General features: G+C 42.0%; 1 protein-coding gene across 3 annotated transcripts in view; it reads right to left on the bottom strand.

Moving 5' to 3' along the window:
- The window catches only part of EPG5 (ectopic P-granules 5 autophagy tethering factor), a 105521-nt gene that overhangs the window by 52414 nt on the left and 28022 nt on the right, over positions 1–25085 (bottom strand). For all 3 annotated transcript variants that reach the window (XM_059140863.1, XM_059140864.1, XM_059140865.1), the window contains 13 exons: positions 22330–22487; positions 21093–21247; positions 19133–19273; positions 13804–13968; positions 11802–11921; positions 10896–11155; positions 7337–7477; positions 5726–5870; positions 5302–5499; positions 4812–4922; positions 3288–3410; positions 2238–2404; positions 1202–1423 (listed from right to left, as the gene is read on the bottom strand). In XM_059140863.1, the coding sequence (XP_058996846.1) occupies positions 1202–1423; positions 2238–2404; positions 3288–3410; positions 4812–4922; positions 5302–5499; positions 5726–5870; positions 7337–7477; positions 10896–11155; positions 11802–11921; positions 13804–13968; positions 19133–19273; positions 21093–21247; positions 22330–22487 (2106 nt within the window). The remainder of the gene's footprint in view (positions 1–1201; positions 1424–2237; positions 2405–3287; positions 3411–4811; positions 4923–5301; positions 5500–5725; positions 5871–7336; positions 7478–10895; positions 11156–11801; positions 11922–13803; positions 13969–19132; positions 19274–21092; positions 21248–22329; positions 22488–25085) is intronic.

The raw sequence follows: 25085 nt of genomic DNA, 5'->3' as shown, positions 1-25085 counted from the left end.
AAAAAACCTCCATTTTCCAGGAAAAACTTTTGTAAAAATTTAATGATGTTTCCTTTATTTGCTTTGTTTCTGCAAGGAACACAGTCCATTTAGCTAAGATCACCAGTATTTTAGGCACCCATTTGCAGCAAGGCGAGGCTAGAGGAGTCTGGCACACAAGCTGCAGGGTGGGGTCTGGGAGGTGCATGGCTTGGCTCTGCTCAGTAACATGGAAAACCACCTCCCTTACCTCCAGGGCAGCCCGTGTAGGAAGACGGACAGGACCCTGAGGTTCTCACAAGGAGGAGGCCAGCACAGGGTTCTCTTCCAGCTTCTGGCTCACTTAGATGGCTACTTTACCAATATGTCAAAGGAAGGGGGGTTTACAAGAGGCAGAACCACACATCAAACTTTCTTGGTTGATCTAAATGTTCAAAGATTGAGCCTCCCCACTGCTTAAATCTGGCTAAAAGTAGGTTCTCCTTTAAGCAAGCAAGGTAAGGGGGGAAATCACCCCGGAGGTAGAAAGATAGCCTGAAGGGCTTTCAGGTCAGGAAAGCCTGAAGCCTCAGCACTGGATCAAAACCCCGGTTTCCTCACCAAGACATTTGGCATCCAGGGCTAATGATTAGAAGCCATTTTATTAAGTCTTATTTAGAAGACTAATACCTGGTTTATGGCAAGCATAAATGAAAAGTAAAGGACCTGTGTCAAAGGGACCACACTTACTTCAGAGTTCTTAATCTTTGGGGGCTACCTACATTGTGCCTGATTTTAGAAGCAGTTTTGGGTGATTGCTACCCTACCTCAGGCAGATTCCAAGAGCTATATGAACTTCGCTTAAAGAACCCTGCCTTCCTTATGAATTTCCTTTTGAGAACTGTCCTGGCAGGCTTTACTAAATGTTCACCTCCTGTGACCGACTGCTCTGGTTTCTGTTATTACATAGAGAGAAAGAAGAGGACATCAGCCCTCTGGTTTAAGACCTTCCATTCAGACTCCAGGCACTTGACAGAGCTGTATCCAAAGTGCCGATTCCCTTCTCATGAGGAACACAGAAAAGAAGCATTACCCCATGCAAACCCAGTGCAAACCTCCCTCTTTATAAAATCCAACAGGGTTGAGAGAATGACATCTGGCAGGCTGTCGCACAAACAGCTGCTCCAACAGTGTTCCCGATGCTGCCAGCGACAGCAGAGATGGCTCAATAACCACGGCCCACCTCACAAGCTCCGTGTGCAGCTCCGGCGAAGTCAGGTAACCCGGGGTCCCCGCCTGGCTGGCAGATGGCCCTTCACTGCCCTCTGCTGGGACGCGGAGTGCCTTGCTCGCAGCATGGTGGAAGTCAGCCACCTCCATCAGGCGCCTCTTCATTTCTTTCAATAAATTGATATGAGCAGGACTTTGAAAAAACCTTCTTCCAATACAACCATCTATAGGTAACCTTAAAAATACAAGCACACATCACAAGATCAACCCAAGATGCTCTTTCCATGTGGCACACAATTGCAATCAATTGACAATTCAGTGGCTAGCAATATACCACATTAAATCAATATCTGTTATTTCTACCTCAGTGGTTCGTATGAGGCTCCCACAAGCATGGTGCATATGAAAGCAGTTTTAAAAAGAATGAAATGCTACCCAAATTTAAGAAACAATCACCACTTAGTGGTAGAGAATAAAGACAGTGTTCTAGAAGAACTTGCAAGCTGGCAGAAAACAGAAGAGCCTAAGAACCAGTATCTGTACATTCTGAAGGACTGAGGTAAGGGACTAAGGGTGAGCTAGGAACTGAGTTGAAGCCAGAGAACACAGTCAGGAACAGTGGACAGGTCCAGCTGGCCAGAGTCTCTTCATACTCAGGGGAAATGTTAGACACCCCCAGGCACAGAACCAAGAGCTGCCGGGCACTGCCCAGCCTTTGTCCACACCTGCTTCTGCCCTTCACAGGTCTGCATGGACGGCCCCCACAACAGTCACACGAGCAGCCTGCTTCGGACAGTTTCACTCCCTTTGAGCTCCGGGAGCTCTCTGCTATACCGTGCCCAGCTCCAGGCGCTGCCTTTACCCGGGGAGCTGCCACAAGATACCCTAAACTCACAAACTGTCTAGTCTCATAAATGTGAACCAGGAAGAGAGGCAGACTCCTAGCCAGAGGTTGGAGGATGGTTCTAACTCACAGGCCACAATGAGCATGAGAGCAGACTACAGAGTCAAGAACAGGTTCACAGACACAACTACACTGGGTACCATACCCATATTGCGGTCCTGGGCGATGAAGATACAGGAGGAAGAACTTCTGCCAAATGAGAGGCAGAAGAGGGTGATCGGAAGGCGTGACAAGGGCCTGGTGGGCCCAACGATAAATCAGCAGCCTCTGGAGGGACGGGACGATGGGAAGCTTCAGCTGGGCCTGGGCCTTCTACAAAAGAAGAGGGGCTTTGAGCACCCATAACATGGTCACAGTTCCAGATAGTCTGCTCTTTCTAAATGATCCAAATAAAACCCTGAACATTTTGTTTTCAATTCAGTGAGGAAAAAAAAGTCCTATTTCCAACTCACTAGCTGATACTTTAACCTCCTTGATAGCAAAATGTGTGGGGCAGTTTTTTTTTGTCAAAACATTTCACAGACCTCCCAGACTGGAATATGTCTTACACATTTTACCTCATTTCCATGCCTTTCCAAGCCTTTGTGCACAAAACACCATAGTGCCAGGAAGCAGAATGACAGGAAAATCAAGTCAATTTTACTGTCAAACATTATCAAATTCTTGAAAACTTAGATTTGAAAAGAACTTTCAAGAATTATAAACTCCATGACAGGATCTGAAACCCAAAAGCCAAGTCTCTATTAGGAGACCCTAACACAGGTCTTTCATTCTAAAGCCTCATCCCAGTCTTTTTCTCCCTTCAGTGAGCTTAAGGATCAGTTAGGGAGTTTTTAAAACAAATTCCTGGTCCCGCTCCAGACTTCAAAACTCAGAATTTCAAAAGCCAGGGTCCAGGAATCTGATTTTTAACAAGCTCTTCAGGGGACTCACATGGGAAACGGTTTTAAAATGAGGGTAAACCCCTGCACTCATGCGTGAACACAGACTTCAATCATTAGGTGGTGACATGTTATGCTAAATAAAACTTGGAAAGGAAGAATAAGCTTCAATTATACAGTTTTAAGAACTGGTTTGGATGTTGTACTTGCCAAACATTTACAACAAAAGGAAACACCCCAAGTTCAAAAGCTATTAGATGAATCCATCAATAAACCACCTTCTCCCCACTCAAATGCACATCAGCCTTTTGCACCTTCAGAGCTTGGTCAGGGGTAAAAGCAGAGTTTATGACCAATTCCCCTTCGACAACTCTTCGGAGCTGGGAGTCTTCTTCAAAGATGGATTCCACATTCAGCACTGTCCAGGCGAACCAAACCTACAAGGACAGCAGGTAAGGGTGAGCGGAATGAGCAGCTCGCTCAGACCAAATCATCCCGATATTCTACAAATGCACATCTCTTCTACCAGGTATCTCAATCAACAAATATTTATGGTTCCCCAAATTAGTAGAGTTCTTACACCTATCACTGTTCTTGTCGCAGATACAAACTTAGAAAAAACAAATCATTGAAAAATGCTAAATTCCTTCAGAAATGCTCCTTCAGTAAAAGAAGATGTTTGTTCACACAATAATTATTTATTTTATGAGGGACAGGAAAGAGAGACAATCTAAGCTCTGCCCTCCAGAAGTTTTCCACCTCTCTGAGGAGCTGAAACTAATGCGTAAGTAACTATAACGCGAAGTGAGAGGTGGTGAGCACAGAATCAGGAGTCAGTGGCTATGGGAAGCTGGCAGAAGGAGCGCGGATCACAGAGGCGAACACACCAGAGACGGCTCTGCACGGGGAACGGAGGTGAAGGCAGGCCTGGCAAGAAGACCAGGTGAGGCAGAGGCAGAGCAGCGGAAACCAGGGACATGGGTGGGCAACAGCAAGGAGGGTGTTGCAGCTGATCACAAGAGGTACAAGGAGGAGCAGGAGGCCAGACCGACAGGAGGCTGAAGGATGTCACTAGTGGTGGAAGTGATCAATCGGGGACATAATCGGACACACAGAGTCAGACAGGGGTAATAATGAAGAAAAAGCTGCTGCCGCTGCTCACAATGGCAACAGCAGCCAACACCGAGTCCGTGCAGTGGGGCTGGACTAAGCACACGTCTGAGTGCGTTACATGCAGGTGCAGTCATTATTCCCGTTCCCCAGCGGAGGAAACTGAGGACAGAGAGGTATGCAAGCTTCTGAGGCACAGGGCAGACAAAGAGCAGACTGAGCCCCAGGTCATCTGGCTCCAGTGTCCGTTTTGTGTGGGTTTTGTGTTTTTTTTTTAATTCACTGGAGACAGAGAGAGAGACAGCACAGGCAGGGGGAGAGGCAGAAGCAGGCTCCCTGCTGAGCTGGGAGCCCGATGTGGAGCTGGATCCCAGGACCCTGAGATGATGACCTGAGCCGAAGGCAGATGCTTAACCGACTGAGCCACCCAGGCAGCCCCAGTGTCCACTCTTAACCATGCTGCTGGCAGGCTCTGCAGTTGGGCAGACCAGGCCTGACCACGAGCTGTATGATCCTGAGCCAGCCACCTGGCCCCACCAAACCTCGGTTAACTCCTCCATGAAACAGAAGAGCAACCGCACCACCTCAGCAGAGGCCACTGGGAGGGTTCTGCAACACTGTAAGTACTAAAGGAGCGCTACTTTAAGTTAGTAGCACTACATCAACAAAGATGATAACAACATTAAAAGTTTGCAAAGATCACCAAGGGACCACAAGGGCTTTCCTACCTGAGTGGGCGTGGCCAAGCCCTCCACAAAAGAAGGAGTGATGTTGCCAGCTACGATCCAGCTCACCAAAGAAGAGAGCAGACTCCGATCACAGTGGTAACCCAAAGCATTCTACACATGGGACAGGATATGCAGCAAAGAGAAAAGTTTTTTAAAAAACCTTACCGAGAATATCAGCAATTAGCCTCTTACAATGGTAGGTTCTGGTAAGACATGGATTTCACTAATTAGTCCCTCAGCAATGAGAGTCGCAGGAAGCGTGTTACAGCCAAATGCAAGGAGCAAGGCTCCTCCTGGGGGGTCTTTTCCTTTGGCTTCTCTGGAGTCTACATTAGCAGGGACTATGGTTCCCAAGATAAGGCACCATCAAGAACAAGCTTTAAAAAGGCACTGGCCCCAGAGTAGTACTGGGAACGATGCATTTGGGGAATGTTCTGAGAAGGCCACTATCTAGCCAAGGATTGAAAGAAAAATTCTCTAACAGGTTTACCTTATGTTGCTGGTAAAGTAATTTCTGTACACAGTCTTCCTGCATCAGCTCAAAAGCTGTTTTACACAAGTGGTCCATGAGGAAGAGAATGGCTTGCTCTCGGTACCAAAGATGCTGGCTTATTAGAGCCTGGACCCAGAACTCCAACACGGCAACAGGGCCCACTTCATTGGGCTGGGTGCTTACGGATATGTGGGCCTATGGAGAAAGGGCTTAGGTCATGTGGAGGTAAGAGTCAGTCTCCCATTTTTAAGACACCAACAAAATAACTACTTCCACTGCAAAGCCCAAATCTGCTGATGTTCTTGACCAAAAACACTGTGCCAAGTGCTTTGAAATGACCAACACTCAGATGTGCTAACAGCAGGGTGCCTGACGGGGAAGATGGGCCAGCGTAGATGTGGGAGCTTCCTAGGGGCCTGACCTGGATCATGCTGTTGAGAAGCTTCACATTGTCCCCATGGCTGGCTCCCGTCAGGTGCTGTGCCACCTTGTGGGTGACCTGCTGTGTGACACCCTGAGGGACACCACTGTCCAAGTGCAGGAACAGGAGGAGGTGTGACAGGAACCTGCCAGGAATGAAGGACAACACATTTGACCTTCTAATCAGAAGTCAATAAAGTTTCCAGTAGCTAATTACTTATGAGGAAACAGAAAAATATTAAAATATTAAAACTGATCCCAGATCAAAGTTCTACTTAGGGATTTCAATAAATCTTCGAGAATTTCAGAAGAATGAAGTTTTCAAATTTAAGGTGGGTTAAAAGGAATTCTATCTACCTGCAGAAGTACAGTGAACACATAGATCCAAGACATACAAACATGCACAAATTAAAGAGCATCAGAGGAACAACATCCCAAGGGTCCCTTTATCCCCTCCCCACTCTCTACCCTCACAAAAGCTGAGATGTTTAGGAAATCATCACAATCTGGTACTGGGTGTCACCTTCATACAAGGTGGTTGGTATAAGGGCACATGTCGGGGGTGTCCCACCACAATTAGTCAGGAAGTGCCCTCAGTTCCCTGGATGTACCGACTCCCTCCTCTCTCCTCTGTTTTGTCTGGGTTTTCTCCCTGAAACACTCCCCAACACCCAACCTGGCAAACTCCTACTCATTCCCCGCGCATCTCATTTAGGATGTCCTTTTCCCAAAGGACACTTCCTGACCCCTCCCTGCCATCTAAAATATATCTAACCCACTAAGCCTCCATCCCTTCCCCTCAACCATCCCCTTGCTCAACCACCTACTGCCTCCTACTCCACCCCCGACCAGGATGTGACAACCAAAATCATCTCTAGACATTACCAAATGTCCTCTGAAGGTCAAAATCACCCCTGGCTGAGAACTACCACTTTAGAATAAAATCACCTGATATTATCATGAGCTTTTTTCCCAATTACATGAGCCAATATACGCCCTTCTTGGTGAAACCAGTGTGCACTGGATTTTTATCATGTTCAATTAAGAATCTTGATTAATACCCTATCCTTAACTCCCTCCCTCCCCAAACAGCTATTTCTTTTACTATAAATCCCATATACTTTTACCCATATGCAAATGCAACCTATACACACAGCATGGTCTTGCTTCATGACTTTGTAATTACCTCAAAAGTCTTGTTTTCTCCACAAGATTATCAATGCCTCGTGTGATGAGAACCTTCCTATGTATCTCATCTGTCTGTAATACTGCAGACAATGAAAAGCAATGTGTTTCACTACTGTTACAATGGCAAAGCCATTTGCTGCTCAATGTCAGCAGGTTTCATGGAAACAACCGCTTTGTCAAATACTAATAAGCTACAAGCAATCTAAAATTAAGTAAGAAAGGGAAATATCTCTTGAAAATAAACTGGAATCATTACTAAGAGTCACTGTTCATCAACTCAGTCATTATTAAGAGTTACTGTTCATCAACCTGCATTCTAAACTGGGCAGGAAGTTTTCTGCCTCTTAAATAAAAAATACACTACCAAATCACATCATTCCCTACTTTACTTGAAAACACAGTCGTCGGTCCTCCCTCTACTCACTGCTCGTTCTTCAGAAGGTAATACTGGCAAGGGTAGAACAAAGGCAGGATCTTATCCAGGACATGAACCACTGTTCTCAAATGCCTCGAATGGACCAGAATTCCCAACAGTGAGATGCCTTCTGCACAGAACTTCTCGATGCTATGGAAAGAGACAAAGGCAATGAGCAGTCAAGGTTGCCAGTTCAGGAAATGCTTTTCTTCCAATGGGCCATCAGCCCACTTGCCACCCAAGATGATCTCAGGTCTCCAACACATGTTGCGCGTAGCCAAACTTCACACAGAAATACCAGCACTGGGACTCGGGAAGTACAAAGGAATTAAACAGTTCATCTGTATTTTTACTTTATAGATGAGAATAGCGAAATGCCCAAATTCACATAATTTCCTAGTGCAAGGCCAAAATGAGAACCCAGGTTTGCAAATTTCCAATCCAGAGCACTGGCCACTACCTAATTTTACTTCCCAAATGGTGTTTCTTCTAAGAGCCATGGGGCTCTCACTGTCTGCATATTTCCACAAGGTATGAGAGCAAAGGGAAGATTCAGAAGTGAGTTCACTCTGTTAGTATAAGCTGGCAAAATTCTTCTGAAAATAATTTGCATAAAAATTTATCTATTCTTTGACTCACTTCAGAAAACCTATCTTTAAGAAATAATCTCAAAGGTGGAGAAAAATATGACAGATGAGTCACGTAAAGATGCACTTTTCAAAATTTAAAAACACAAACTCAAGAGGCAGAAATGATTATGTGAATTTTGGAAAAATCCATTCAATGCAAATATTATTACATCACATAAAAATAATGCATACAAGGGGCACCTGGGTGGCTTAGTTGGTTAAGCATCTGACTCTTGGTTTCAGCTCAGGTCACGATCTCAGAGTGAGATCGAGCCCCAAATGGGATTCCGTGCTCAGCACAATTTAAGATTCTTTCCCCCCGCCTTTGTTCCTCCCCCACACTGGCACTCTCTCCCTCTCTTTCTATCTAAAAAATAAAATAAATAAAATCTTCAAAAAGAATGCATATGATATCCAAGGGTAACATGGAAAAATTCTACTATACTGATGCTGGGGGGCAGGGGGGTGAACAACAACTAATAAAGAATCATATAGAAGGAAAAAAACACAGGGATGGTGTCACGCCAAAATGGTCATTGTGCTGGAGAAGCAGAAGTAAGTGGCTCTTTCTCCCATCTTCCTACTTCTATAGTTTGATTATACTGCCTTAATTCTAAGGTAAAAAGTCCTCTCAAAAAATAAAAGTAACAGCACAAAGATTATGCCACAGGAAAATGTCTGTAATATCAGAATGAGAAACAAAGGATATACAAAATTATGCATACATTATAACTCTAAAAAACATCAAAGGAAGAAATACTGGGTTAAAAACCAACAGAAAAAAAACAATGTTTCGTTAGGGTGAGAAAGATTCTGGGTGATTTCTCTGCCTATTGTTCTCTGTACTACATGATACCATATTCATGCACAACTCACATCCCTGCACACTCCGTCCCCAATCCCAAGCACATTCGTGAGATTGTTTCAAGCTAGTTCTAGTATATATACATCCCTGACTACCATGGCAGCCCAAAGAGAAACACTTTATTCTCATCTTCACTCCCATTAGGGATTCAGTAATCAGCACCAAGCAAATAGACCCACGGTAGCATCAGCGAACAAGGAGATGGCGGTCCCAGAAGGAATACAAGATATGAGAGAAATCATGAAAGATTAAGGTCAGAGCGCTACACTCAGAATCCACATTTATTACCGCTCACTCAAGGCTCATCAAGTCTAGTACTGTCATGACTCCCGTTTTAGAGACGAGGAACCTGAGATACCGGAAACTGGACCTAGCAAATGACACTACAGTTACTGGAAAAATGCAGAGTGCCTTCCAAAGCACCTGTGTAACATCTCTCCTCATCCCAGTGGATCAGTTCTACCCTCTTCCACCGACTTTCACATCTGTCCATCACAGCTGGGCCATCCTCACCCACCTGGTCACCTCCGCTCCCTAAAGTGAAGCATGGGCTTCAGTCAGGGGGTCACCCCGCACCTCCCTCCTCCTCACTCAGACACCCACTGCTCCCCCCCAAGTTCGTGCAGCCAAGCACCTCCTACTCCAAGCTGCGGAGATCCGCAGATGACAAGACAATGCCCTGCCCTCAAGGAGCATGGAGTGCACGAGGGGAGCGAGAGACACGGCCTCACTGCGGTACAGTAAGGGTGGGGCTCGGAGTGCACAGGTGCTGCGGGGAGTGAGGGGGCGGGGCAAGGCCCGTGGCTGAATCTTCCACATCGGGGGCACTGGTCACCTGGAGTGGGTGAGCGTCACCACTCTGCCCCCAGCCTCGGATGCCTTCTCTACTTAAGACTCCTCTCCAAAGCTTAGCTCCTCCATGTAGGTATCCTGCACTCATGATCTCTCCTTCCTTGAAATTCCTTCCCAATCCAGGCTGGACCTTAGAATAATCTGGCCCCCAGGCCAATGAGATTTTGATTCTCACCCTCTTCCCCATCCAGGTAGCTTTAGAATCACTCCAGACAGCACTGTAAAGAGCAGCTAGGGTGGTGGAGCATCGCTCTACCAACCTCAGCTGGCCCACGGTCACATCCTCAGCGCCAATTGCTTTCTGTCCGCCAGCTCCACTGAACTGCCAGCAGCCTGAAGGCAGCTAACTACCAATTCCAAATCTCTCCCACTTCAGAGCACAAACAACTGATAGGACAGCCGGCAACTCACCAAAAATATATGTAATGTGAAACAAGATGTTGAAATTGGGATGCTAATGAGATATCACAGTGAGCCTAAAATGTGTGAACCAGAAAGTGTGGAGGTGAAAGAGATTTTAGAAAAACAGGTAGGCTAGAAAAAATTAATACACCGTAGGAAAATGATCTTTAAAAAAAATAAATAAAAGGATTTTTAACCAATTAAGAACTCATTCACTTACTCTCTGCACCAGCTACTTACGGCACCAGCTACAGCCATCATCAGTAGTAGGAATGAAATGGTAACACAAGATAAACATGATTCGTGAGGTTAGGACCTCACGGACGATCCCGGGAAGACTGAACAACTACAACACAGTGCCGCAAATGCTCCAGTGGAAGAAACAGAGACAACTCTGGACTCATGCCAGAGAGGCATGAGACGTGATCAGGAAATTTCCTTTCCCTGGGCCGGTTTAGGCTTATAGCAGAGAAGCTGGGCTGCCATCACTTTAAACAAAATGCAGTATGGATAGCCAATTATTTTTATGTGCTCTCTATTCCAAGGAAAACACCTACTGCTGACATGACACCTACTGCTGTCCACTCTTGTGGACAGGCATACCCTCTCCACACTCTATGAGGTGACTCTCTGGTACAATTATGTCTTATATGAATTTGGGCAGCATTTCCCCTGGAGAAGCCATTAATAAGGCTTATAATTTGGTCCTCATCACCCTTGGATAGGTTTGATGGAGGTCTCAGACCTTGGGATGTGCAAAATGAGATCTAGAATCATTGACTAAGGTTCAGCAACCCTAGGGGTTCAGCCCACACTGTACCTGTGGCCCACAGCGGTCATAGCTAAGGCAAGATAACAGCCAATGGGCATGCCCGCCTTAACAGCTTTCAAGAGAGGATGAAACGTGGGTGACTCTGTCATGTCAGGCACAGTGCTGGAGAAGGGAACAGTTGGACAATTCTGCTGTATTCCATAGTCATTTTTGTGCAGTTTTAACCTCAGGATCAAGTTCCAGGCCCACTGGTTAAATGAGGTCTCAGGTGTCTCTCCATATCGAACAATACTGGCCAAATATGAAACCTAAAACAATTATTTATTTTAAACCACATTAGTCACATACAAATTAAATCAGTAAGCTCCCCCGCCCATTTCCTTCTGTGATCAACAACGTCCTCAAAAGAGAGGACATACTACTTACCAGTACTCAGTGTTTGCAGCACTCAATTAAAGCAATTTCTCACAACTGACCACTTCCGCTCACTTGCTAGTCACTTTGTGAACCTGATCTGAGTCAGTGCAAGCAAAGGAGTAATAATTCGAAAGTTGGTACACAACAAATGCTGTGATGATAAGTAAGTTTTAACAACCAGCTGGAGCCTGGGAGATCCTTTACAGGGTTTGTCAATTTTGGTCCTATAAAAACTCCCACCATGGTCAGTTTCAAGATATCAATAGGTTAACAACCTGGTTTGCAAAGTTCCTGACTGAACAGTCCATTCCCCTGAGCCAGTACCTGCCAGCTATAGCTCACGTGGATCTCCACAATACTAAAATGGTCATATGTAGGCTACTTCTCAAAGGAAAATCTTTATCCAACCACAGAATTCAATTTCAATCTCTTAAACTGCCAGATGTTCTTAGGCAATCTAAGGGTAAACATTGTAACTATATCCACCCAGGCCACTTACAAATAAAGATGTTCTCCATATATAAGAAAAGGAAATACCTGCTTCATACTTTCAGAAAGAAGCCCAGCATACGGCTTCTGTGCAAGGTATTTCTGGTATGCTTCGAGAATCATTAAAGCCACTTCAGCATGGACTGCTCGATCCAAATGAAGGGTACCCTTTGAAGGAGAAAAATAATCACAAACATGCCATCTTGATTTTTTCTTTAACATACCCTTGAACAAAACGACTAAGAAAAGTAGTAAAGAAGAATCTTGGATATAGAACTTGAGCTTTCCAAAAATTACATCCCCTAACAATTAAGTTATGACAATAGGAAAAGACACTGAAATCTTAAAGAACCATTATACTGCACTTACATAGGTTTGAAACTGACTCATCTCGGACCCCAGGTATCAAACATATCTTTGAATGTAACTCCCCTCTCCCCACTCTAGCAGCTCTATAAAGTCTTTGGGTTACAAGTTTAAAGGCATTGCCACAAACTGGAAAATTTTTCAATTATTATTAAATATGAAAATATTTAATAAATTAAGTCTATACTTCTTTTCATTATTCTATCATCAGTGGAAAATATGTAAGATGCTCAACAACACAGGGGCACCTGGGTGGGCTTAGTCACTTAAGTGTCTTGATTTCAGCTCAAGTCATGATCTCAGGGTCTCTGCTTGAGTTTCTCTCTCCCTCTCCCTCTGCCCCATCTGCACCCCGCGCTTCCCCCCCATTACACACACACGGGTGCGTTCTCTAAATAAATAAATAATAAATAAATCTTAAAAAAAAAAAAGGATACTCAATAACACAGATAAAATATTCCTTCAGAAGCTTAAATTTGCCTATCCAATTTCCCATCCAACCTTCCTTGCAACCTGAAGAAATACATTTCTTAATCCTTTAATGGAAGATGACTTTTCTAACTAACAAAGGATCACAGAGACTCTCACAGGGAGGTCTTCACACAGCCTGGTGGAAGAGGAAGGCCTGGGGGCAGGGGGAGGTCTACTCACAAATCACAAAACGTAAAAATGGAAGACAACCCCCTATAGTGCTCACCCACCAGCATTGGAGTAGGAGAAGCTCCAAACAGACCCAGGGGCAGACCCAGGTAGCTAGGAACACCCAGGGAAAAGAGCTGCCTGGCTCCCGTTTTCTCGTCTGTACAAGAAGGGTCAAGTTCATGCAAACCTCACAAGACGGCTATGAGGACTAAATGATTTGCTCAGAACAAAAGCTGGCAGGCAGAGAGGGCTGAGTTCTCTTCGATTTTCCCTGTATCACATCGAAACATTCTGCTCTAGGAGCTAACTAGTAAGGTCTAGGGTAAAGAGGAAGGCAAGTTTTCATAATTAAAATCATTGACATGGCATCTTTGGAGACATATGATAAATATGATAGGTAGCAAACTCTGAATAATAATAAACTATTATTAATAAAGCTATTAATAAACTATTATTAACAAAAACTACCACTGCTGAGTACTTAATGTGCACCAAGAATTGTCCTAAATGTTCTGCTTGTCCTAACTTGCTGAATGCTTACAACCACCCTACAAGGTAAGCATGCTCTTATCAATGCTGACGGATGACCAGCTGAAGCCCTGAGAGTTCAGGATGCATTCAGGGTCACGTAGGCAGGAGGTGGCAGAGCTGGGAACGGAACCCAGGCATGCAGGCTGGCTGTGAGTGCAGGTTCTTAACCAATGCACAGTATTTCAGGGAACAAATGTGGCAGTGACATGTGAGACAAAACGCAGGAGAGGAAAGTAGGAGGAACTTCAGTAAACAGCTAGAGAGAACACAACAGATACAAATGGTCTAAGGAAAAAGTTAAGAATTTTCACCATGGAATAATTTATCTTCATTTAAGGGATGGTCACTCTGCAAAACAGAATTAAAGAAAAGACCCTAAACTCTGACACAGCTAACAGAATTTGCAGACCTTGCAAATGATAATTGAAAATGTTTACATTTTGAGAAAATGTTTTCTTAAAACCGATGTGTATAGAACCTCCAGTCTCTAGAGGATGGTTTTAATACATACCTGTTCACCAAATCCCCAATTCAGTCCTTCTAAAATAACGCAGGCCAATTTATTCTTCACCATTGTCAGGTTATAATTCAATAACCAATCCCGAATCACCGCTATCTCAGAGGCAAATGGTCTCCAGAGATACAAAGGCAGTTCTTTAAACAAGTATAAAGAAACCTTATTTGAAAGAAAATGATCATAATTAAGATCAAAATTAAGAACAATCCTGTTACTTTAATATTATATTATTAAACTGCTTGAAAAAATTTTTTCCAAAAGTGAGGTTTTGTTTGATTTTTAGACAAATGAAATGGACATCATGCACAACCAAATGAAGTAAGTATTAAAACCAGTAATACACCAAAAGCACATTTTGTTACCCTTTGTAAAGGTCATTAATCTTTTATTATATATAAATTGGCTTATTTCCATTTAAGAAAAAGATATAAGAGTACCAAGACCAAGTTCAAAGCTATGATAAATGAGGAATAGTGATTTATTTTATAAGAAGAGGGCGCCTGGGTGGCTCAGTGGGTTAAGCCGCTGCCTTCGGCTCAGGTCATGATCTCGGGGTCCTGGGATCGAGTCCCGCATCGGGCTCTCTGCTCAGCGGGGAGCCTGCTTCCTCCTCTCTCTCTGCCTGCCTCTCTGCCTACTTGTGATCTCTCTCTGTCAAATAAATAAATAAATAAATAAATAAATAAAAGAAGATTTAGCACATTAAATAATTATTTAAATAAACAAAAAATAGAACTAGACTCAAATACAGAGAACAAACTGGTAGTTGCCAGAGGGGAGGAGAGTAAGGGGATGGGCAAAAAGGTACAAACTTCCAGTTATAAAATAAGTCACAGGGATGAGAACTACAGATAAGGATTACGCTCAATGATATTATAACCACTTTGTATAACGTATAATGACAGATGGTGACTACATTTAGTGTATGGCGAGCATCTCATAATGTATGCAACTGTCAAGTCACGATGTTGCACACCTGAAATGAATATAATATTGCATGTCAACTATAAAAAAATAATTATTTCTTCTGTGACATTTAAAAAGATATTTCTGTTAGCTTCCAAGCAATCTGGGGAGGAGGGAAAGGACTCAATGGAGGTGAAGAGGAAATAAGATCGACCAAGAGTTGGTAACTGTTGAAGCTGGATGATGGGTACAAAGGGATCCATTACCCTATTCTCTCTTTTATAGAGATCTGAAAGATTCTGTAATAAAAAGTTTATAAAACTTGTTTACAAAAAGTCTATAGCATCAACTTTGTGAACAACATATCCATGTGTGCAAATTAAGATAAATCTGGGTTCACTCAATAGTTTGCTTTAAGGGGGACTGATCAGAAGAGAAATTCATTTTATAATGTCTAGAACAGTGCTAGCCAATGGAAGATAATGCAAGTCAATATGTAATTTTAATTTTTCTAACAGCTACATTTTTAAGAGTTAAACAAGTAAAATTAATTTTAATAATATATTTCATTTAATCCCATACACCCAGTACGTTATCAACATATAATCATTACACAAAACTATTGAGACAGGTTACATACTTTTGGTCATATGAAGTCTTTGAAACCTAGTGAGCAGTTTATACTTATAGGACACCTCAATTTGAACTACCCATCCTTTAAGGACTCTATAGTAACACGTACCTAGTGGCCACTGTATCAGACAACACAGATCTAGAACATACATACATACTAGTATTTTTCAGGTTTCTGCACTGCTCCCAATGAGAGGCAAAACAAAATGTGAAAGAAGAGTAGAAAGAATCAATTTTAAAGAAATCTTTCCTTTGTGTTGGGGCGCCTGGGTGGCTCAGTGGGTTAAGCCGCTGCCTTCGGCTCAGGTCATGATCACAGGGTCCTGGGATCGAGTCCCGCATCGGGCTCTCTGCTCAGCGGGGAGCCTGCTTCCTCCTCTCTCTCTCTGCCTGCCTCTCTGCCTACTTGTAATCTCTCTCTGTCAAATAAATAAATAAAATCTTTAAAAAAAAAAAAAAAAAAGAAATCTTTCCTTTGTGTGCATGTGTGCACTCACTGTTAAATTTTCATGAGGACTTGTTAATAAGGGTCTTGAATATTCTCAATAAAATGGTAAAATAATAATTTTAAAGATGGAAAAATCCTACTTTACCCCATGAGAATCTGAAAGAAAGGGCAAAATAATGGTTCTAGAACAGTTAGTACAGCAATGAAATCTGTCCAGAAAAACATCTATCCCAGCTAGATAAAATTATGGTTTAGCATGTATCTGTCCACTAAGAATCAAAGTGTGACTATCATGAAAGACCTAGGGACATTAAAACGTTAACAAGGGAATATTACCAAAAACTCTATGCCAATAAATTCAACTAGTTAGATGAAATTGGAAAATGCCTTTAAAAACATAACCTACCAAAACTGACTAAGGAAAAATAAAAATCTGAACAGCTCTGTGTGTTTAAGAAATGCAAATTGTTACCAAAGGGTTTTCTACAAAGAAAACTCTAAGGCGAGATGATTTCACTGTTAACTCCATCAAACAGTCAAGTTAGAATAAACAGCAATCTTTAAAAACTCTTAAAAGAAGAAGAAGGAATGCTTCCCAACTCACATGATGAGGCGAACATGACCCTAAAATCAAAACCTAACGAAGACATAACAATAAAACTAGAGATCAATACCCTCATAAATATACATGTAAAAATCCTCAACAAAAAAAAAATAATATCAAACTGAATCTATCAACATATATCAAGAATAATACACCATGATTCAGTGGCTTTTATGCCAGGGAACAGTAATGGTTCAACATGTGAAAACTAGAACAGTTTAGAACCCAGAGATCATTCTCAGTCTCTGGGGCTAGATCTGATTCCTGATTATCCCAAGGTGACAACAAAAATCTTCAAAGCTATCCTACTCATCTAAAAGTATAGAGGGTTTGAACAAGTTCCTCCAAAAATGTCAGCAAATTCACAGAGCGCAAAACTACAGGTATAAACAGAGAGCAGAGGCATCTTTAACAAGATGTGCTCTAAAAACCTAATGGTCCCAATTTTTACAGTTAAATATACCTCTGGGCACAGTTTACTACTTGAAGTATTATGACTGAATTTAAAATTTAAGTGTACTCAAAACCAGAAAAACACTTAAGAGAAAATAGTAATGAGCTCAATCAAATAGGAAGAATCTTGTGACACCTCCCCCATGTATATTTCTTTGGGACTCATCCCATTAGATAATCACTCAAAACTGAACAACCAAAAACATGCTCCTGTATGTTGCACATAAAAAGCCTTTCATCTCAACATAAGCATATCACAGTGGGCTACAATGCTTTCCTTAAAAACTACTACTACCGCATGGAAAACAGTATGGTGGTGCCTCAAAAACTGATAAACAGAATTACCCTATGTTCCAGCAATTCTACTTCTGGGCATATCCCCAAAAGAATGGAAAGCATGATCTCAAAGAGAGAGCTGTATTCTCCTATTCGTAGCAACATTATTCACAGCAGCCAAAACGAAGAAGCAATCTGAGTGCCCATCAAGAGAAGAACAGACAAACAAAATGTTGTCCATACTTACAAGAGAACATTATTCTGGCTTTAAAAGGAAGGAAATTCTGACACATGCTATGACATGCATAAACACTGACCACAAGATGTTAAATAAAGTAAGCTAGTCAAAAAGGAGAAATACTGGATGGTTTCACTTATCTGAGGTACCCAGACCAGTCAAACTCATAGAGAGAGTAGAATGTTGGCTGCCAGCACTGGAGGGAGGAGGATGGAGGGAAAGGAGACTTCCTGTTTAACTGGTACGGACTTCCAGTTTTGCAAGATGAAAACAGTTCTACAGATGGATGATGGGGACGGTAGGCAGCAAAACAATGTGAATGTACATAAGGTCTCTGAACTTAAAAAGGGCTAAAATGGTATATTTTATGTTGCATATGATTTACCACCATTTAAATTTTTTAATGTAAAAAAAAGTACCATGTACTCTTCCAAGGAAAGCATGGTATGTCATGTATCCTTCATTTAGAAAAAAATGTGTCTCATGAACCAGTCTTTCACTGGAATTTGCCCACTTTTGAATGTGATAAAGCAATGACAGTTATCAGTCATCTTTCATACAGGAATAATGCAGTGACTACAAGACAGAAGGGCCCTTTGCAAATACCATACAGAAAAGTGCTTTAAATGTTCCTCTTCAAGTTATAATACGTGACTCCCTGCCATTAGAAAAACTCACACATTACAGCCTACAGATGATGATGAAGATCTTCATTAAGTGCATGTTTTTAAAAATGGCACATGCCTACAATGGAATATTATTTGGCCATCAAAAGGCAGAAAGCGCTGAGTGATGCTAGAACACGGATGAACCTGAAAAACATTACGCTAAGTAAAAGCAGCCTGTCACAGACCACATATCATATAACTCTGTTTATATAATATGTTCAGAAGAGAGGCGCCTGGGTGGCTAAGTCAGTAAGCATCTGTCTTTGGCTCAGGTCATGATCCCAGGGTCCTGGGATCAAGCCCTGCTTTGGGCTCTCTGCTCAGTGGGAAGCCTGCTTCTCCCTCTCCCACTCCCCCTGCTTGTGTTCCCTCTCTATCTCTCTGTTGAATAAATAAATAAATAATCTTTTTTAAAAATAAAAATAAAATAAAATAAAATAAAATGTCCAGAAGAGTCAAATCTAGAGACAAAAAGCACATTAGTGATGGCTTAGGGCTGCCAGGAAGGGAGAGACAGAATGTAAGAGTTAAGGACCTTGTGGTTTCTTTCTGAAGTGATGAAAATGTTCTAAAATTGAGAGTGGTGATGGCTGCACAACTCTGTGAGTATCCTAAAAGCCATTGGCTTACAAGCTTTAAGCAGATTAATTGTATGGCATATGAATTATACCACAACACAGCTGTTTTTAACATGGACAAAGATTACAAAAGGGGCTGTGACAAATGACAGAAGTCAACCTAAATCACCACTTTTAATTTTGCTTTTGGCTGATGTAAATAGGGCCTTTCTTCCTAATCAGGGTTGTCTTCTTCCAAGTATAAAACATAAAAATTATGATAGCCAATGCAAACGGTTATTAACTACAGACTACAGTTAGAAGAAAGACCTGTTAGGGAGGTTACAGACTTTTTGTACAAAGCTGCTAACCCCAAGCAGGCCTGGTGAGTGGCAGAGTCCGGGACACAGTACATGCTCTCTTCACCCTGCCGTGCCTGTGACTCAGACATTCCCAACAACCTATTTTTCTCATTGCTCCATGAATGTAGGATTTAACAAAACAAAAAAAAAGCAAAACAAACAAAATCATTGCTCTTACCATTCCCACCTGGTCAATGGTGTCTTGAACTCGATCCAAAAGGATAGATATTATCTCAGGGTGAACAGCTGTGATGGCCCCTAAGAGCTCTCGACCAACCTTTGAAAAAGTCTCCCTGGTGGACAGGGTGACGTAAGATACCTAAAGGTGGGAGGAGTGGAAATGGTACTTTCAGTCAATTGTCAGTCAAAACACAGTTCCATACTTCATTTAGGATGTCCTCAAGCAAACGAGAAAGAATCTCACACTAAGCCTCAGGTCACACTATGTTCAAGAAGATGTTGGACCTTTAGAGAGCAAACCATCTATCCTGAGGCTAGGAGTCAGAAGGGGCAGGGAAGCAACTATAAAACAACAACTCCAACTGCCCCACATAGTAAATACATCCCAAAGTCTATCTGTAGCTATAAATACCTTTGGTGTTATACCCTTTGGTGTAAAAACTTCTTTAAAACTGCTAAAATGATAAAAATCAGAATGCATTTTATAGAAATACCTATTTTCTCCTACAAAATAAGATCCCCACTGACAAGAGCTTCTAAAATAGCAATGTTCACCAATGCTTCTTGAACAACATATTCCAAAGTACAGCCTGCAATCCACTGATGTCAATGGCAAGCAGATTTTTTAAAAAATACAAGAGAATAGAACAAAAAAATAACAAAAAGGTGAGAGGGCATCTCAGTAAGATTAAGTGCTGCCTCAATTTCACACATGTACACACACACACAAACACACAAGAAGAATCAGAATGTAATACACAATGTAATTTTTACTCTAAGTACTGGCCAACATCCTTGAAACACTCAAGAACACAAATATTACTTTCACAAAAGACCTTGAGAACACCACTTACTGTATATGGAAACAGTCTTTCCCCTGCAATATTCTCGTATCATGAAGATAGTCTGGCATGCCAGACTGATTTAGGCCTGAACTTCACGCTAAGTACAAAGTACAATAGCCTAGTGTTTGAATAGCCTAGTATTTGATCCTGGAAAAGAACTTTGGATCATCCAGTGGTATCATTCTCAAACCAGGGTACTGGGGAGAAAGTAGGATAATCTTCTTCAAACATAATCTGACTTCAAATTTACTTGAATAGTTCGGAAGAAATACTTTTTAATGAAAATAAACAAATAAATGACACCCTAAATGGAAAATACGCATCTTTTTAAATATATGGGTTATGCCTCTAGACACTCAGGGTCCAGAGTCTACTCTCTTCCTCCCTTAGTGTTGGCTTAGCGGAAGAAGGCAAGGATCTCATCCCACCTCATCATTTTATAGCTGAGGAAGCTGAGCCCAGAGTGGGAAGGCATCTTTTCAGCTGTGAGATGGGCAACTGCTAGCAGAGTTAAAACAAGCGCACATCTTCTTCGTGAGCGTCAGTATTCTTTCCACCATTTCATATAAACTGGCTCAGCAGGGGCGCCTGGGTGGCTCAGATGGTTATGCGCCTGACTCTTGATTTCAGCTCAGGTCATGATCTCGGGATTGTGGGATCGAGCCCTGTGTCGGGCTCCGAGCTCACTGGGGTGTCTCTTGATATTCTCACCCCCTCACCCTTTGCCCCTCCCCCCACTTACACACTAAATAAATAAATAAAATTTTTTTACAAATAAATAAACTGGCTCAGAAACCAGACCTCCGTGTTACTGGCAGTGTTGTGGGGCAAAGCAGCAGCAGACACTGATAAAACTGCAAGTGTCAGGCTGTGCCAGATGGTCTATTCCTCACTGAAATTCACCCATCAAATGTCAAGAGAGTAAGGGGAAGTGGAATGAGCAGGATTTGTATTTTCAATACTCCTTATAGCAACATGATATTCGTTTGATTTTCTACCTCCTTCCATACTCAGTACTAGTCACATTTTTTTTTTTGTAAAGCAATCCCAAAAGAATCAAAAGATCCCAAAGAAAACATTTTTTAGCTGACTTCTAAAACTTAATATTCTAACCTCATATATCTCCAGAACAATAATTTTTATGAAGTCTTCATCCACATTGGTTCTTCTGGCCTGAGCCATCTGAGCAAATGTAGTCAGAAGGCAAATCTCTTCCGAGCTATTCATGGAAGAAAGACACTTCTCAAAATTCACAAAGTGTTCTGGGTCTGCAAATTCAGGGCAAGAAAATTAGAACAAAGAATGAAGAGATAACACTTTTAATCACTCTCCCAGAGAGAAAGGAGGTATAAAATTAGAAGATATTTAGAAATATCTTTTAATATATTTATAATATTTAGAAAAGATTCTTTGTTCCAGAATGGATTTCTACAGGCTTCTGGGGAAAAGGCAGAGACCACATGAAATTCCAACTCTACAAATAATGTAGCCTCAAAGATAATACTTAACACCCCAAGCCTCAGTTTCTCCATCTGCCTTAAAAGGTTGTTGAAGATTAAATGACACTAGTGAATAGTGGTGGGTTTTGTCACCAGGTGAGATACCTGAAACAACTTAGTTAACTGTCAGCCAAATGAATGATGACAACCTTACTAATGAGAACTGCTAGGACTAGCAAAGCACTCAGTGAAAACATAGCATTCATTCCAAACAAAAGAGACTTTCTTATAAATGAAAATCTGGGGCAAGAAATTAGTTACAACCATGACTGCAATACTACTAAATGTGATAAACAGTATACAGTGTGTTCATTCTACCAACTTCTCTGAGGATGCAGTGTACGCAACACACTATTTTGTCACTAGGGGGCACTAGAGTTTTGGGATCCATGACAGAAAACTAAATGCTACAAAGGCAAAGATACAGGGGAAAGATTGAAAAAAAAGTCTGTTTAAAAAATACATTCCCCTGATGGAATTTGCAAAATAAGAAGGCAATAAGCCTACACTTCTTTCCAGGTGTTTACACATTTCAGAAATCAAAGGTAGTCCATCAAATGTCCCATATTTTCAAAATAACTCCATGGGGGCATTTACAACCCAATTTTCATTTCTCATCCCCGAGCTGGGATCATACCAAATTACTACCCAGAGCCTTTCAAGAATAATGAAAACTGGAATTATCATTCTAATATGTCAAAGCAATAAAGCAGCCTTTCAAATTTCAAAATTATTACATACGAGTATACAGAGTAAAATGTTCTCTTAGTCCTTCTAAAAATAAAAGGAATAAAGCCATGAAGGCGCACAGGGTGAAAAGAGCTGCGCGGCACACTCTGGCCAGACTGTACCTTGAAGCTGCTTCTTGCACTCAGCAGGCGGGAGAGCGACGCAGAGCTTCTCCAGATTCCCACTCTCCACCTGGTGCATGAGGTAGAAGAGCTTCCAAAGCATCTGGACCGACAGCGTCCCAAAGGGCATTTCCGACATAAACAGCCAAATGCCAAGTCTGCGTGTTTTAAAGAGTAGGAATAGTTTCATTTATCAGTCAACTTCACCACACTGAGAAAGCAGGCAGACCTGCTCTAGTAGGAAAAAAAAAGTTCTTAAATCACAACACAGCAATTTTTCTAACATGCTTCGGCCACCAACACCTCAAGGACGGGTAACAGTAACAGCAAGACTCGCACAGAAACTTCGTCTGTGTCAGGCTCTGTTCTAATCACGCTACCATACAGATCATCTCACTCCGTCCTAACAAAAACCAAGGCAAGTATTACTAGTGATACTCTCCTCACTTTACCGGTAAGGCTCCTAAGGCCCAGGAAGGGTAATAGGAGGCAGAGCTGTATTTTGAACCAAAGATCTTTTTAAGGCCTGGGTGACAGGCGCTTAGATATGGATGTATGTGTCTGAGTCTACATGCGGGTACGAGTGTGTACACAGACACATGTGCAATGAGAGGGAGGAGAATCAAAAACCCTGCAGGGCCTCTCCACTCATCACTGAATGAAATTCACACTCCTCAGCCCCATGTTCAAAGGCTTCCACTATACAGCTCAGACCCATGTTTCTAACCAGAGGCCTCGCTGCGTGCAGAGTATGAGACCATTCCTGGATGAGCACGGCAAGAATCTCGTACCTCCAAGCTGCCATCCCTCCAACTATGAAGCCCTCCTCTGATTTCCTCCTCAGCACTATTACACAATTCCATCCATACCTGACTTTGGCAATATCATACCCTTTATGGGTGGTTCTTACACCAGAGCGGGCAGAAAAATCACAGGGAGACTATTCTAGCGAGGAGAAATGAGTAAAGGACAGGCAGGGCTAGGCAGGGAGAGATAAATAGGGGGCTACGTGATCAGGCTCACAGAAATCCCAAAAGTGTGCAGGCGTGGGGAAACCAGGCATAATGGAACAAACCCAACCACCTGCCCTAGGCCTGTGGGGTGGGTGTCTTTTTTATGATAATCACCTATGACCAACAAAGAATAACCAGACCCTACAAAGGATGTTAAGCCATTGAAGGTGTTATCACTAGTCCTTGCCCAATGTTGGTATCAATAGAGATGTTAAAAAGAATATAAGTTCCCTGGTTAGCTTTCTAGAAAAGACCAACTCTAAAGGCCCTCGGTGGCAATTCTGCAGGGACCCCTCTCACTCTTGAAAGCTTTTTCTGTATGTTCATTTAATAATCTTCAATTGCTTTACTCACACACACACACAAAAACAAACGACGACGACAAAAAAACCAGGAGACTGTGGAAAATGCAGATTCCAAGGCCTGCCTACACAGATCCTGATTTTGTAGGTCACAGCTCTGGCCCAAGAATTTTCAGGTTCTAGTCATCCTGGGTGACTCAGACTCAAGTGCTCCTCAAACAACACAGTGAGAAATGCCTCAAGTTGCTGTAATTTACATACACATACAAACCACAACAATTTGAGAGTAGAAACCAGGTTTTGTTCATCTTTGAATAAACTTAAATGTAACCTAGAGCCTTATTTTCAAATTATCCCCTACCTAAACCAGTATCTTGCAAACAATCAGCACTCTCAGTAAATGCTCATTAAAATTGGGTTATATGAATTTTATCTCAAAAAAATCCTTTTAAAAACAGGGAAGCACTCAAAACTGTTGCTGTATTTTGGACAAACCTACAAATTAACCAATTAAAAACAAACAAAGCTTATTGAGAGAAAAAGAATAAGAAATTAAATAGTATAAGCCAGACCCACATCTAGGCGCCATCACCACGCTACTAGTGGCCCAAACCACCACTGACCTAGATTCTGAAAAGCAGTAGCTAGACTCCTGAGCAAAGGTTGAAGAAACTGTTAAGTTCAGTTGGGCCAAGCTTCTGTCTTATTAAATAATTATTCTAGCACCTCACATAGGACCTGACTCTCTTGTATAACTTATTCCAAAACAATAAGAGGAATTTGCAGAGGCCTTAAAAGTAATGTCATGAGACTGTGTATTTCAGGCCATGAAATCCCCCATATGGCAGTTATGCAGTAAGTCTGGCTTAGGTTTTTGCTGTCCTTTGGTTTTGTTTTGCTTTGGGTTGGGGGATAACCACTGTCAGAAATTTCTACTGGAAAGCCAAATACATTTAAATGTCATCATGGCTTTAAATATCTGATTCTTGTGTAATCTCTTTCCTAAAATAAACTCAAGAACAACAGTTCTCAATATTTTAAAGTTTAAAATGACAGGACCGCCTTTGTGAATTACATGTATAATGCTACAGGAGAAGAGTTCACAGCTCCAACTCTAGGAATTGGTAACTATGGTGAGAGCTTTCCATCTCAGCTAAGCGGCCACAAGAACAAGTGACAGATCAGACACCGAAGACTACTCCTGACCCCCAGCAGGATTCTGCACAGGATCTGGTAAACCCGATGAGACCACCAAATTTATGGACAATATAGAATGAGAAACAAGTAAAGATAAATATCTAAGCCCAAGTTCTATATATCTTAGATCCATGCCTTCTGAGTGCCTAAAAGTGCTTAAGACTTAGTCAAGGGGTTCTGAAATTTCTGTAAGTGAGCAGTTACTCTATTCTTCATCTGAAGCCACAAAGAACCACCACCACCT

Source organism: Mustela lutreola, chromosome 11 (assembly GCF_030435805.1).
Source record: "Mustela lutreola isolate mMusLut2 chromosome 11, mMusLut2.pri, whole genome shotgun sequence".
Lineage (NCBI taxonomy): Eukaryota > Metazoa > Chordata > Mammalia > Carnivora > Mustelidae > Mustela > Mustela lutreola.
The sequence above is the reverse complement of the archived record's forward strand: the minus strand, read 5'-3'. Positions and strand labels throughout refer to the sequence as shown.